We start from the raw sequence: 16,297 nt of genomic DNA on the forward strand, positions 1-16,297 counted from the left end.
TTGAAAATAACTTAAAAGTTTATTTTGTGACCCAGAAAGAGTAATATTTAAAAGTTTTTAGCCGCGCTCCTCCATCATTGCCGCGTTTGGGTTTTGGACGAAATGCATTCTGGGATATTTAGCTGTACCAAGTCCACACAAGTTACCACTGATGCATGCTCGATAAAACGGGCGGAGCGAGAACACATCCGGGACTTTTTCGCGTTCTCGGCTTGATGCGTACTTTGAATTGGAACAGTACTTGGTCTCCGACTGATGACGTATCACGAGTACACAAGAACGCAAGTACGCACAAGTACGCATATTGAGAAAGGCCCCGCCTCTCCAGTCCCACCGTCCCACTGTGACATCACCATGTGAATACTCTGTTCACCCCTCCCCCCTTACACATGCTGTGTGGCCCAAACAGGGTTTAGTTACATGAAAGTAGCAAAGTGTGCTTTAACAGCCAGCCTTACCCAGCACTCACATCTCCAAAACACTGATGTCCAGAAACCGGTGGGTGGGTGATTGAGCGGATCATGCTTTGGATATAAAGCCTATAAAACAGAGAAGAAACTGTCTTTCCTATTAGTGATTTTTATTTAGTGATTTTGTTGACATCAATAATCATCATGGATTCATTTTTAAATCAGTCATTGGTTTATTTCTGTTATTACTGTTGTTGTGTAAAGTGCCAGAGATTCCTGTTTGATCCCAGGAGGAGACAATGATCTCAAGTGGTGTAAATCGAATACACACCCCTGCCGTGGGGATCTCTAGTGAATAACAGAGCGGCCGAAAGCAGCTTTTTGTCTCGCGGCTGAAGAAGTGTCATGAAAAGTCATTTGTATCTGATCTGCAAACATCCTTTGTTGTGTTTTTTGTGTTAAAGTTTCCATAAACTGCTGCGGTCAGTAAAACACTCAGCCGAGGGCACCACGAAGCACAGAGATGCTCTGAGGAGACGCCCGACCCTCCAACACCGCCGCCACACACACACTGACACACACACGTACAGACACACATACACACACACACAGTGACAGGGTGGCAGGGTTACCAGTCACTGTGAGCAATCAGAGCAGTGTGCAGAGACAGAGATGCCACATACCTGCCACCATCCATCAACATCACAGCCTCACACTTGTCCATTTAAATTCATGTCAACAGCAGAAGAGAAGAGAAGAGAAGAGAAGAGAAGAGAAGAGAAGAGAAGAGGAGAGTCAAACTGAAACCATGAAGCACTTTAATAAAAATGTGGTAATTTAAACAGGAACTCTTGTAGCAAAATCTGATATTGTAGTGGAAAAATAATAAACCCAGTTTTGTTAAAAGCACCAGGATTACAAGCAGGCCTCATTCTGTGCTGGAAATCACTGCAGGTGCTCAGAAATGCTTTTGAAAACCATCGCAGCTCATTACTGCATCCACACAGGAAGTTCAAACCCCACCATGCAAAGAACAAACAGACCCCCAGAAACGCTGCCCCCTTTCTCTGAGGTCATGTCAGATGAGGCTGAGTGGAGACCGTCCCACACTCTTCAGGCTAAATAGAGAAGAAACTATCCTGCCTGGTGTAAGCACACAGGTCAAAACGCTCTGTTAGTACAGTAACCTCACAGCAGCCATAGTGCTGGTCACATGACGTCATTTAAAAGATGCTCCAAAACGCTCCAGAGGTCCAGTTCAGGTGAAGCTAGCAGACAGCTAGCAGCAACAGCTGCCTGTGTCAGCATCCACCTGTCAGTCACAGAAGGCACGCCCCTAATGATGCAACCTCTAAGCATTAATGCAATTTAAACAGGTGAGTTATAAAAACATCCTCCCTCCATAGCACTGTTATGAAGGAGGAAACATTAGTTTGACAAAGAAGAATATAATTCATAAGTAAATAACAAGGAGAGGATTTCCCGTCTGTCTGCGGCACTGGGAGGTGTCAGCTTAGTCCCACGGGGAGCTGCATGTAAATAAGCCTGAGTCTTTGGGCTGACATTTTAACAGGCCGGCTTCCTCGTCCCTGAGGTCAGTCGAGTCTTCGCTTTGACAAAGAGACATGCAAATAACTGCAGGCAGAGACACAAAATATCATCTCTGTCAGCGCTGCATTTATCTCTCTGTGAAAATACAGAGCACACGTTAAACGGCAGGGAGTCAGTGCCCATAGACTACATTTTAAATCTTTACAGCAGAAATAAACATGTTTACAGCCTGATAAACAAACTGTTTGGTCTCTGTGGATAATTTAAACCTTCATAACACCTGTAGGAGGATATAACTTTTTTTATGACTTACTTGTTAAAAGTGCATTGAAGTATAAGTACTTTAACTGTGGTAAAATATCTGGATATTTGATATGGTTCAGAGTCAGATAAAAATACTAAAGACACTTTTGAGTTTCACACAGAGAAACAAAAGTGTTGTGGATCAGTGAGCCCCAGACCTGCTGTATGTATTAGTGGATGATCCGATATCATCGTGTTGGTGTTGTTCCCAGATCATCATGAAAATGTTGTTCCAGGTTCAACATTGCAAGTGACCAATCACATTGTTCTGACGTTATTCTTTTGCGCGCCAAGCCATTTGTGCATTTATGAAATTCCAATGTTGCAAGGACAATATCAGTTCGTTTATTAAAGGGTTACGGTTAGGGTTAGGGTCAGGGTCCGTTGATCGGCGGACAGAAGCGGTTTCTCGCAGCTTAAGTACAGTTTTTTGTTTTAAGGCGGTTTTTCCCGGAGTCGCAAAAGTATGACGTCACAACATTCTGATTGGTCACTTGTTGATCCTGGAACAACATCTAGTATGATGATCTGGGAACAACATCAACACGAGGATATCAGATCGTGCAGTTTCTCCAGCCTCTGCCCTCCCACCCCCCGCCTGGACTTCCTCCTCCTCTAGCCCTCAGTTTGATTATTCTGTTAAATCAAAGCATGTGAAGTAACAGAAGATAACAGCGAGTTCCTTTCATCAGAACAAAGCTGGTTTGTGCCTGGAGGATGGGAAACTGAAGATATGCAGCGGTCATGCAAAGGCACGTGTGAGTCTGCATAAAGAAAAAACCCTACCCTCTAACCCTCTGCTCAGGCTGTCCTCCTGGACATCTGCAGACCTGCAGGGCCACAAACACGCCTACAAACACACAAGCTGATTTTAAATTCCCAAACTTCTAAAGACATGATTATTTCTCACTGATTTGGTGGTAAACATATAAAACAAGGAGATGGAGCAGAGCAGCAGGAAACTTCAGGTGAAAAAAAAAAAGACAAAGATGTTTTTATAAAAGCCTTAAAGCCACTCACAGGAACTAACGCAGGAACAATGGTTGCCATCATGTTGATGTTAATGACTGTTTGTCCTGTGAGAGCTGAGAGAGCGCACAGGTGTGGGAGGAAAACACAAACCACTCTTTGTCTGGCTGCAGGAGGATGGAGAAAGATGGAGACCGAGGACAAGAAGGATGATTGACTTAGATTTAAATATACTAAAGGGGCAGGGCCAAGAGATGGCCACTATAGACTGTATATGAAAGATATGTATATGTAGGTAGCTTCCAGGTGCCTGAAATGTTTTCTAATGACCATCAGGGGGCGCCTCCTCTGAAGTCTGACGTTGTTGAGGTCTGTTAACCATCATATCCAGCTTCCTAACCCCAACACACAGCAGTTAAAGTGCTAACTGATTGGTGATGTCACAGTGCCGTCTTTTATATACAGTCTGTGTATATTACTTTCTCTCCATGCTGAACGTGGAAAATACAGTCACTGCTCTCTCTCGCCTGCATATTTCCCCATTCGGACAAATGTCAGCATGTGTGCTGTAATGTGCTGTGATTGGTCAGTTAGGACGCCTGTTTCTTCACCACAGGAAGTGCAGTGTGGTCAAAAGCAGCAGCAGCTTGTGGTGGTTTAAGGTGATGCTCTCAGAGGGATGCAGGCAGTGATACTGGAGGATCACGTACAGGCCAACAGCACCTCCCTGTGGACCCCTGAAGAACTGCAGGGACTGAGTGGAGCACCAGCAGTTGATTCGTGTCTGTCACTGTTTTTAACGTGGGTGTTTGCTGCCGTGACGTCATCGACCTCTCCTGTAGCTGGTCGGCGTCCACGGGGACTCGGTGTGGATTTTTTTAGGCTTTAACTGGAATCTTCTGCTCTGACTCTTTTACAATTTTGCAGCACTTTTGTTCCTGCACTTCAAGCTGTGTGTTTGTCGTGCGCGTGCTCACAGAGCTCTGCATGAAGCTCCAGCTGTTCCCCACACAGTCCTCCACGGCAGCTTCAAGCAGTGCAAAGCATAAAGTTCCTGTTCAGGCTGTGCTGAGACTGAGGTTTAAGTTCAACAAACCATCTGGGCGCTTTGATAAAATCCTAAATTATAATGAAATAAGCAACACAGCAGGTGATTCTCATTCATTAAGAGAGATAAATTAACTTTTATGGATTCATAACTTTCCCAGACACTTCCAATAACAGGTTCAAGCATCTGTTGGACTCCTTTAATTAAAGGAGTTCACCTGTCGCTCCCTAGGTAACTTATTGTGACTTATTGTGAGCTCACTGATGGATATTTATTAGTGAATAAGTGATGTAATGAGTCTCAGGAGCTTCAGTTCATCAGTAAGATGTAAAAACAGTTTGATGGATGTTGATGGAGCTCTGTTTTGGTGGAGGTCTGGGCTCTGAGCTGCTGCTATGCCCTTTGTGTTTTCATGCACTTTACAGATTTCTGTGAATCTGCAGCATTAATAATGTGCAGCTGTGTGGACCCATGAGTGACGCATCCACAGGAAAGGTGACTCAGGTGTCTCAGCAGACTGAACTATAATTCACTTAGTGTACTGGGTTATAAAGCACACCTGTAGCCCATCCTGCTCTCACTCTGGCTGCAGCTGACGCAGGTATGTGGGAAACAGACTCACCTGGGGAGCAGCTGGTAGCAGCACTGGGCTGTCCTCGTGTAAACTTCCTCCCAGCTACCTGTGCTCACCCGGTGGTTGAGCTGAGCTGCGTTTGTGTGGATACACACACATATGTAGTGAGAGGAGTTTTCTGGAAGAAGATTCATGAGTTTAAGGATGTTTTTAAGAGGGTGTAGGTGTTTCCATGTCACACCATCCCGTGCTCCAGCCGTCCATCCACCACGACCTCCTTGCTGCTCAGACTCCTTCATGTTAACCCACAGCTGTGTTCATACACGGCATTAAACACACGACCGCTCAGGAATGATGACACAGCAGCTTTTATTTCAGACTGCACTTCAGGCACCAACAGGAAACATTCAGCGGCGATGCATGCAGTTTGTACATCCACCAATGAGCACGCAGTGCCTACAAAGAACACACACATTCATCGTCACATCAAGCTTTTGGCATGAGAAAAAAAAAAAAAAAGAGTACACTGAATCTAAAGGAACCACAAGAACCGCACAGAACCTCACACCTGATTTAAAGACACAATAAAAATGGAATTTACACTTTTCTTTGGATGTGTTTGAATTATTATTTTGACCTTGATCAGAAGACATCAGCATTTCTAATGCGGCATGAAATGAGCACGACAGAACATCTGGATTCAACATCTGTCTCTGCTGAAGTTCTGCAGGTCCTCATAAAATAACCTCTGACGTTAAACTGACCACAGAGTGCAAATCATCATCATCATGAACACGCTGATGTGCAGGCTCCTCCTCCTCGTCTCCTTCCTCTCTGAGTGGAAGCAGGACATGAAGGTCATGAGTGTGAGAACGTCACAGCATCACATCACTACACTGTACGAACACAGCGAGGGCAGGAAGCAGTGTGTGTGTGTCTGTGTGTGTGTCTAGTTAGTGTTTGGCCTCTCGGGGGTAGAACTCGGCCAGTGTGCTCTGGGGGATCCTCTTAAGCATCTCTTTGGGGAAGATCCTCATGAGCTGCCAGCCAATGTCCAGAGTCTCAAACACGCTGCGATTCTCATAGGCACCTAAACACAAACACAGGGACAGGTGAACACCAGTGTCTGACATCACAGCAGTTTGATGTGGGTATCGGGTGGACAAAGAGTCACATGACCCGTGAAATGCTCCTCCTAATGTGAGGGCACTCAGAGCCTGAAGCAGATAACCCGGGTTAACAGAGAAAGCTGATAACCATCATCATCGTACCTGTCATCTCTGACTGGGAGTTAGGATTTATTAAAGTTTATTTAAGTATCAAAAGTCTGTTAAAGCTGCCAAATCTGCCTTTTTGTCTAGCATTATTATGACTAATAGCCACAACCCCCGAGCACTTTTTAATACTTTTAATTCTGTGATAAACCCTCGCACTACCACTTATAGGGATGCTTCCCCTGCTCTTTGTGATAAATTCTTAAAGTATTTCTCTGATAAAATCTCAGCTCTAAGGGCTTCTCATCCATCTCATCCATCATCAGTTTTAGACCCAGTTCCAGCTTCTGAATGCTTGACTGTCTTTCAACAGTTTGAGCCAGTGTCTTATTCTGCTTTAAAAGATATAATTGATCATCTCAAAATCTCTGGTTCCCCGCATGATATTCTTCCTTCTCGTTTCTTTAAGGAAGCTTTACATGTTATTGGTCCTTGTATCTTATCTCTGCTGAATGCATCATTGTCATCAGGTTGTGTACCGTCTGTCTTTAAGCATGCTGTTGTGCAACCTATTATGAAAAAGCAAAATCTTGACCCTAATGGTCTCACTAACTACAGCAACACTCCTCGGCTTCTGCCCCTATTTATTGTGGTGTGCCTCAAGGGTCCGTGCTTGGTCCTGCTCTTTTCTCTTTGTACATGTTGCCCTTGGGATTAATTTTTAGTAAATACAACATCTCCTTTCACTGTTATGCCGATGATATCCAGATTTATTCACCTTTGAAATCCGATGTGTCTGCTTCTTTGCAACCTCTGTTCAACTGTTTGCATGAAGTTAAAATTTGTTTATCACATAATTTTCTTACATTGAACGAAGACCAAAATCACTAGACCAGTTAGCTGATGCCCTAGGCCCTCTCGCTAGCCATCTTTCGTCCACTGTAAGAAACCTCGGAGTGTTCCTGGATGGCTCTTTTAAACTCGAGAAACAGGTCTCCACTGTGGTAAAAAACAGCTTTTACCAGTTGCGTCAGATTTCCAAAGCAAAGCCGTTCTTTCCTTTAAAGGACCTTGAAAAGCTTATCCACGCATTTATCACATCCAGATTGGACTACTGTAACTCCCTCTACTCAGGCCTCCAACACTCTTCTCTTTGCCGGCTCCAGTTAATTCAAAATGCAGCTGCGCATCTTTTAACAGGTACGAGAATTCATGAACACATAACTCCTATTTTAGCCAAATTACATTGGCTCCCTGTTAAATATCTCATAGATTTTAAAATTCTTTTGTTCACTTTTAATATTTTGAATAATTTTGCGCCCAGTTATCTTTCTGATTTACTCCATTCATACAATCCCAACAGAGCACTTAGATCATCCAATCACAGGCTCCTAGCACAACCTAGGTCTCGAATGAAGTCGAGAGGCGACCGGGCCTTGGCAACCGTGGCACCCAGACTTTGGAATAACCTCCCTGTTCATATTCGTACTGCCGAGTCTATCCAGTCTTTTAAATCACATCTTAAAACGTATCGTTTTACTTTGGCTTTTGATTCTAACTAGTTGGCTGTTTTAGCTTGTTGTGTTGTTACCTATTGTTTGTTGTCCTCTTTTATTGTTTGTTTTAACTGTCTCATGTTTTTATTGACTGTGAAGCACTATGGTCAACACTGTTGTTTTAATATGTGCTATATAAATAAATTTTGATTTGATTTGATTTGATTTTGATTAAAGCAATTAATAAATCCTAACCAGCTTTCCAAAGAAAGCTGGATCTGTTCAACGTAGTTACATAAAGGTGAACAAACAAGCAAACAAAGAGTCCAATGGCACCTTGAGAGATGAAGTTTTTCTCAAACTTGGTGAGGAACTCCAGGTACAGCAGATCATCGGCCGTCAGAGCCTCCTCTCCCACCACTGCCTTCATGGCCTGGACATCCTTCCCTATAGCATAACAGGCATACTGCACACACACAGACACACACACACTTAGATTAAGCAGGAAGACAGGAGCGTGCAGCCTGGAGCAGGTGTATACGTACGAGCTGGTTGGAGACGTCAGAGTGGTCTCTGCGGGTCATTCCCTCCCCGATGGCGGACTTCATGAGACGGGAGAGAGACGGAAGCACATTGATGGGAGGATAGATCTGAGTGGAGGAAGACGGGGAGGACAGGTCAGGGTCACCTGATGGCTCTGACGTATGCCAGGTTGACTGACAGAGCCTGGCATTCCTCTACCTGAGGCCGGCTACAGAGCTCAGAGCTCCACAGGTGACGTCTGAAGGCGGAGCTTTGTTACCTGTCTGTTGTGAAGCTGTCTGTCCACGTAGATCTGTCCCTCAGTGATGTACCCGGTCAGGTCAGGGATGGGATGGGTGATGTCTGCGAGAGATGAGAACTTGCTGTGAAATCCACAAAATTCCAATCCTTTGTATGTGAGATGAGCACGTGTGTGTCTGAGTATGTGTGTGTACCGTCGTTGGGCATGGTGAGGATGGGGATCTGGGTGATGGAGCCGCTGCGTCCCTCAACCCTGCCGGCTCTCTCATAGATGGTTGCCAGGTCGGTGTACATGTATCCGGGGAAACCTCGGCGTCCTGGCACTTCCTCTCTGGCTGCGGACACCTGGCGGCGGAGAGCAATCACATGATCATTTCCAGTTTCCTGCAGCGATTTGGGGTTACGGTAAGTGAGAGTGAAAGAGCAGCTGACCTCTCTGAGCGCCTCTGCGTACGAGCTCATATCGGTGAGGATGACAAGCACGTGCTTCTCACACTGATAGGCCAAGTACTCGGCCGCCGTCAGTGCCAAGCGGGGGGTGATGATCCGCTCGATTCTGCAACACAATGGCCCGATAATCTGTGAATGTGGGCCGACCCCCGGTGCAGGTTAGCCTCAGCCATCACTAACTCTTAGAAGAACACAGCTCGACCTGCAGAGCACACCTGTGTGTTCCTGCAACGTTACAAAACTGCTGTTTGAGCGCCTGAAGGTGAACCCCCAAACACTTGACCCGCTCCCACGGCCCATACAGCAAATCTGACATCATCTATGAAACACCTGGAAATCTGCCTTCAGCTCTGTCTGTTTGTCTGTGTGTGTATGCAAATGTGTGTGTGTGTGTGTGTGTGTGTGTGTGTGTGTGTGTGTGTGTGTGTGTGTGTGTGTGTGTGTGTGTGTGTGTGTGTGTGTGTGTGTGAGCTTTGTTCTTAATGTTTTGTCCTACGTCGGGTCATTGGCCAGGTTGAGGAACAAGCAGACATTGTCCATGGAGCCGTTCTCCTCGAAGTCCGACTTGAAGAACCTGGCTGTCTCCATGTTCACCTGAGGGCGGAGAGTAGATCACTGAGCTCTGTGAGTGGGAGTTTGCAGGTGCTGAGTGTGTGGGGCAGCTTTAAGACATCAATAAACTTGCTCTCATATTCAGAGGCTTCTGATGAGGAAGCATCTGAAGAACTCACCCCCATGGCGGCAAAAACAATGGCAAAGTTGTCCTCGCTGTAGTCCATCACGTCCTTTGACTTCTTCACCAAACCGGCCTGCCGGCAGATCTGAGCTGCAATCTGAGACAGAAGAAGAGGGATCTGATTTCCTTTTCAGTCATTACATCACAATAATGAAGAGGAGGTGATGTGTTTACCGACCCTGCCCCCTCTCGGAGTAGGGTGCGAGTACCTCGTTGTGCGGCAGCCCGGCAGCAGAGAAAATGGGGATTTTCTGCCCTCTGGCGATGCTGTTCATGCCATCGATGGCAGAGATGCCAGTCTGGATCATCTCCTCAGGGTAAATGCGGCACTGAGGGTTTATGGGCTGTCCTGAGGAGAACGTGGTTACAAACACATGTATGAAGGAACTGAACACGTGATCCACTGCAGCAGATAATAACAACTCCAAGAAGTCAGAGACAAGTACACGGAGATTCACAGGTGCAGTTTATGAGGACTCGAGGAAGTCAACATGAAAGCTGAAAACTGAATGTATTTTTCTATTTCAAAACTACAATTATAATGGATTGGATTTATATAGCGCTTTTCAAGGCACCCAAAGCGCTTTACAATACCACTATTCATTCACTCTCACATTCATACACTGGTGGAGGCAAGCTACAGTTGTAGCCACAGCTGCCCTGGGGCAGACTGACAGAAGCGAGGCTGCCATATCGCGCCATCGGCCCCTCTGGCCAACACCAGTAGGCAAGTAGGGTAAAGTGTCTTGCCCAGGGACACAACGACCAGGACAGAGAGCCCAGGGATCGAACCGGCGACCTTCCGGTTACAGATGCGATTCCCAACCCCCTGAGCCACGGTTTAGCGAAATAAAGCTCCTAAAAATAAACTCATCATGACCCACAGCACAAGAGACTGCCCACAACTCTACATCCTAAAACACATCCTTTAAATTTATTCTAATCACATTTTACTTAAAAACTCATAGAAAGCTGTTTTTATCGTTTCCCTCCTTCTGAAATCTGACTTTTCTCCGATTAAACCTCCAAACTTTTGATTCTGTGGGTCGTTCTTTGACCTGAACCGCATGTGAGTCCACGCGATCAAGCCCAGCTCGAACCCTGAGTGACGTCAGTGTGTAACCACATGTTCCACACTGAGGTGAGGTATTAATGAGAAGGTGGGCGTTACTGTGACTGCGAGTCAAACATACAGACAGAGCCTGATTTTGACCACGTGTGTCTCTATAAAACATTAAAACTGAGATCAGGTTAAATCTGCTGTGTTTTCTCTCATTTCTGACATTTTTCCTCCGAACAAGTCGAAGAAACTTTACTGCCTGTTTCAGATGTTTGCATCAGACTGCTGCACCAATCAGATCATGGCAAGTCTCCTCGAAGCAGAGACATACCCATGATGTCCAGGAAGTCTTCGGCCAGGACAGCGGGTCCTCGGTCGATGGGTTTACCCGACCCGTTAAACACACGACCTGCAAACACAAAAACACGCCTCAGCACACATCTGAGGACCTCATCACACATTCAACAGCGGACGGGGATTCATGAGGACCTTTGTGAACCTCATTCTGTCACGTGACGTACCCAGCATGTCCTCTGAGACCGGCGTCCGTAATATGTCACCTGTGAACTCGCAGCTGGTCTTCTTGGCATCGATGCCTGCAGTCCCCTCAAACACCTGCAGAAGGCAGAGCGGAGGAGGAAACAGTTCATCGGGGTCCTTCTGGAAGTGCCCACATTGTGTCAGACTGATGTGAATACCTGCACCACAGCTTTGGAGCCGGTGACTTCCAGCACCTGGCCGCTCCTCCTGGTTCCATCCGGCAGCGTGAGGTGGACGATCTCGGCGTACCTTGGGAACTGTCGGTGTGAAGGGAGACCACGAGAGTTACCAACCTCCACTATACACGTGTCAGAAAACATAGCACAGTTCACCATTTATTTGAGGGAAACTACATAAACGGATTTAAACGTGGTGTGAGGACGCTCCGACTGCAGGATCTGCTGGTTTTATTGAGAGACGCTTAGTAAAGAGGACGCTGAGACAAACAGCTGAGGAGGTTTTCCTCTTACCTTAACCTGGTCCAGGATCACCAGCGGCCCGTTGACTCCAGACACTGTTTTGTAGGCTGAGGAGACAAAAACAGCACAAGTCAGTACAGCGTGGGTGGAGCACAGGTGGAGCACAGGTGGAGCGCTGCACAGCTGCAGATCTCCACATGACAGCACCGTTTCTCCAACATGTGAAATCTTCTTTTATAAGCTCAAAGTCTCCACCTGCTGGAAGTCACATGAACCACAGTCTGACGGGAGATACGAGCCTTAGAGACTCTGCAGTGTGCAGAACCTAAATATGAATAAAAAAGTTTCTGTTCAACACGAGCCTCTGAAGAGCGTTTCCCTCTCACTTTAAATCACATCACACTGAAAGAACGGGTGTAATGAGCTCGCACATGTTCACCTGTGCAGGTGAGCCTCATCGCTAACACTTTAATCCTGCTCTAAACACTCCGTTTATCGCGTCTGTGCTCCTCTCAGGTCTATGTGATGTGACAGAGAGGAGGCCCAGGATCAGACACAGGAGCATTATTCTGAACTGTGACTGTGAACTGCTGTGAAAGAGTGCAGAAACAGATATATAGGTGAGCTGTCAGGAACATTTTTAATGCTCAGCATGTAATTTACAAGCCGACAAAAGTAAGAGATTACAACGCCAGCACCTGAGAGTTTTTTTCAGCCTCCATCATCGCCTGGTTTATTCCATTAACCCTCATCCTCCTCCTCCTGCTGCGGACCTCAGTCTGCCTGATAATGATGATGATGATAATGATGGTGGTGGTGGTGGGACTCACTGAGGCGCGGCTGGGAGATGTAATCCCGTTTGACGGCCATCACATGTTCCCGGGAGGCAGCGGTGGCGGAGGTAGGAGCGGCGGCCGGGGCTCTGCTCCCGCTGACGGCCGAGGACAGCTCGCTCATCGCCCCGTTCACCATCCCTCTGAGCGCCTTCATCGCCATGTTTCCCCGCAGCGGCGTCCGAGTCGTGACAGCAGCGGCGCATGCGCACGAAACTTCAGCTGCATCAGAAAGGACGCCGAGGAATGTGTCTATGGAACCTCAGTGATGCTAAAACAACATTATTATTATTATTATTATTATTATTATTATTATTATTATTATTATTATTATTATTATTATTATTATTATATAACAATGTGAATGAATAAAAGAAAAGCTGATGTTTGAAAATATTACATTTAACTGAGCTTTTTGTCAATAAATTATTTTTGTAATAATATTGCGCTTTTTATCTAAACTTCTCATTAGAATAAAAACAATAATGTTATAATTAGAATACATATAAATGTATGAATTTATAAGACACGATGATAAGCGGTATATTTGGAGGAGTAAAGGTGAGGCTTCCAAACCGAAGAGCACTGAAGCATGGTGTTGGTAGCATCATGCTCTGGGCTGTTTCGCAGTCAGTGGCTTGAATAATGAAGGAGGAGGACTGCCTTCAAATTCATCAACTTCACCTCAAATCAACAGCTAGATGTTTGAAACTTGGACACTAAGGGTGTCCAAATTCATAGGCTGCATCCTCCTGAGACTACATTTGTAGGCCGATTATGTTACAGCGATGTGACGAAGGCTGTCCAAATTCATAGACTCCTCCAAATGCGGCCAACAAATGCGTCCTCCTTTTCCCCAGATTTGAAGGATGGGTCGGGTGTATCCTTGCTGGCCCACCATATCCCAGAATTCACAGCACAGCCCAGCCAATTCCAGTTTCCAACAATGGTGGCAGTTACTTAGTTTTAATTTTGCTCTTATTACTTTTTCTGGGTTACAAAATAAACTTTTAAGGCGAGAATGTAGGTGTGTAAATTTCAAATATCTGCTTGGTTTATCAAGCCATCACATATTTGCAAAAGTCCTCCGACTTTTTCTGAGACATCTGTTACCCACCTGCTCAATAGCTAGCCGGGGTGAGAACAGTGAACTATTGTTTTCAGCCACCATCCCCGCGGTCTTTCGCTACTCAGGTTAAACATGATACATAAGTCACTTAGATAATTTGAAAATGTTTTTGTTTGGCTTTTTTCTGTTTTATTTGTTCGTGAGTAAATCAGTTTGGCTGAGATTATAGTTATAGTTTTCACACAGCTGAATAAATGTCAAACAGAAAACTGATTAAACAGAAGTGTGACATGATCGAGAATTTACGCCAGTGTCCTGTTATATTTTACATAGCAAGGAGCAGGCAGCTGAGTTTTTATTAAACTCTACCAAGACACAAAAACTGAAGGCTAGACTATGAATTTGGGGCGATCGTGGCTCAAGAGTTGGGCGTTCGTCTTGTAATTGGAAGGTTGCCGGTTCGAGCTCCGACAGTCTCGGTCGTTGTGTCCCCTTGGCCAAGACACTTCACCCGTTGCCTACTGGTGGTGGTCGGAGGGCCCGGTGGCGCCAGTGTCCGGCAGCCTCGCCTCTGTCAGTGGGGCCGAGGGCGTCTGTGGCTACACTGTAGCTTGCCATCACCAGTGTGTGAATGGGTGGATGACTGTGTATAGTGTAAAGCGCTTTGGGGTCCTTAGGACCAAGTAAAGCGCTATACAAATACAGAGCATTTACCATTTGGACACCCCCACTGTGTTCCAGCAGAACAATGATCCCAAACGCACATCCGAACTGGTTTTGGATAAAGCAGGATAACATTAAGCTTCTGGAAAGTTCTTCTCAAAGCTCCGACCTCAACCCTGTGGAAAGTTTGTGGACTCTGGTTAAAAGCTAGCTCTGTGCCATGAAACTAAACAATTATCTTTGTCCTGTCTTCCTCCCCTCACTCCCAACCAGTCGGAGCTGAGCCTAATTCCCTTCCTGTTGAAAAGGGTGTTCTTTCCCACTGTCACCAAAGCGCTTGCTCATATAAAGTGCCTTCAGGTGACTGCTGCTGTGATTTCATGCTAAATATATCGATAAAACTGAATTGTGAACTTTATTTTGAAAATCCCAAATAAAGTCAAACTTGTTCTTTAAAGTCAGTAAAGATGTTGGACAATCATTCCAACCTGGAAACATAGCCACTCAAAGAAATCATTAAAAGCCCAAAATGACCCTGATGTTGATGAGTGGATGGAAACTTTGCCCTCAGAACAGCTTCAGACTGTCTCACCCTGCTTTAAAAGTTAGCCTAAACTACGTTTTGTCCAGTTTTACAGTCTTCACTCAGAATTTTAACATGATCACACAGACAGACATTTCTCCATCAGACAGATGGATTATTACGCAACAAATTATTAAATGAGTTTATTCAAAGTGGGACACAATAAATGTTTCGCACACGCTGACAGCTTTCTTCTTCACAGACAGATGCAGAGATTTCTTCTACCTGTTCAGGTGCTACAGCCACAGATGTCATGGAACTGACTGTTTATGCACATGTTTGGCCACCAGGGGGAGCTGGAGCATCAGTGATGTAACCTGATGTCTTGCCCTGTTGCTGTGGGAATCAAACCATCAACTTCAACATTTCCTGCGCTGTGTCTGCGTCTCTGAGCTCAGAACCCAGCGTATCCTCTGAACGCCTGAAACATGTCTGATGTCACTTCCTGAAAAACTGCTCTGTGGTGAACAGACCAGACGCGCAGCTGCCGTGGACTATTTTAGGTGGCGGGTGTATATGGGTCTCCTGGGGCAGGCGGTCAGAGTATGTAAGAGTGTTTCCTGTGTGTGACAGCACAGTGGTGCTGACATCGTGGGGCAGAGTCTGACTGCAAGGTGAATAATCCCAGCTAACTTCAGCCTGCTGTGTCTGAGTCTGGCTCGCACAGCCCGCTCACAGCGTGTGCTTAGGGATGAAAAACGACGCGCTTAAACGTTTTTCAGTCTGACTGAAGGAAACATGAAATTGACTCGAGTCCAAATTTGAACCTTTTTAATGTTCAAATTTTGTAAAACATTAAATTTAATCGAATTAGATGAGTACTAAATGTTCAGTTTAATGTGAGCACATTTTTCTTAATGATTGATTATTTGGACAAATTCAGTTCAATTTCAATTCAATTCAATTTTATTTATTTAGCACCAAATCACAACAACAGACGCCTCAAGGCACTTTATATTGTAAGGTAGGCCCTACAATAATACATACAGACAAAAACACAACAATCATATGACCCCCTTAGAGCAAGTACTCTGGTGACGGTGGATAGAAAAAACTCCCTTTTAACAGGAAGAAACCTCCGGCAGAACCAGGCTCAGGGAGGGGCGGGGCCATCTGCTGCGACCCGTTGGGGTGAAAGAAGGAAGACAGGATAAAACACATGCTGTGTAAGAGAGACAGAGGTTAATAACAGATATGATTCAATGCAGAGAGGTCTGTTAATACATAGTGAGTGAGAAAGGTGACTGAAAAAGAAATACCCAGTGCATCATGGGAATCCCCCAGCAGCCTACAACTATTGCAGCATAACTAAGGGAGGATTCAGGGTCACCTGGTCCAGCCCTGACTATATGATTTAACAAAAAGTAATCTTAAAAGTAGAGATAGTGTCTGTCTCCTGAATCCAAACTGGAAGCTGGTTCCACAGAAGAGGGGCCTGAAAACTGAAGGCTCTGCCTCCCATTCTACTTTTAAATACTCTAGGAACAACAAGTAAGCCTGCAGAGCGAGAGCGAAGTGCTCTAATAGGGTGATATGGTACTACAAGGTCATTAAGATAAGATGGGGCCTGATTATTTAAGACCTTGTATGTGAGGA

General features: G+C 45.4%; 1 protein-coding gene across 1 annotated transcript; it reads right to left on the minus strand.

Moving 5' to 3' along the window:
* Positions 1-5,261: 5,261 nt before the first annotated feature.
* atp6v1b2 (ATPase H+ transporting V1 subunit B2) lies at positions 5,262-12,592 on the minus strand (the record flags this gene model as incomplete). Its single annotated transcript, XM_080875625.1, is given in 15 exon segments — positions 5,262-5,945; positions 7,902-8,031; positions 8,111-8,215; positions 8,368-8,450; positions 8,543-8,693; positions 8,781-8,904; positions 9,295-9,392; positions 9,530-9,631; positions 9,744-9,883; positions 10,926-11,003; positions 11,116-11,209; positions 11,293-11,391; positions 11,605-11,660; positions 12,384-12,556; positions 12,558-12,592. Coding segments are annotated over 15 exon segments (1,605 nt in total). The 3' UTR covers positions 5,262-5,808.
* Positions 12,593-16,297: the final 3,705 nt, after the last annotated feature.

Source organism: Rhamphochromis sp. 'chilingali' (genome assembly GCF_963969265.1).
Source record: "Rhamphochromis sp. 'chilingali' genome assembly, chromosome: 2".
In the NCBI taxonomy this organism is placed as follows: Eukaryota; Metazoa; Chordata; class Actinopteri; order Cichliformes; family Cichlidae; genus Rhamphochromis; species Rhamphochromis sp. 'chilingali'.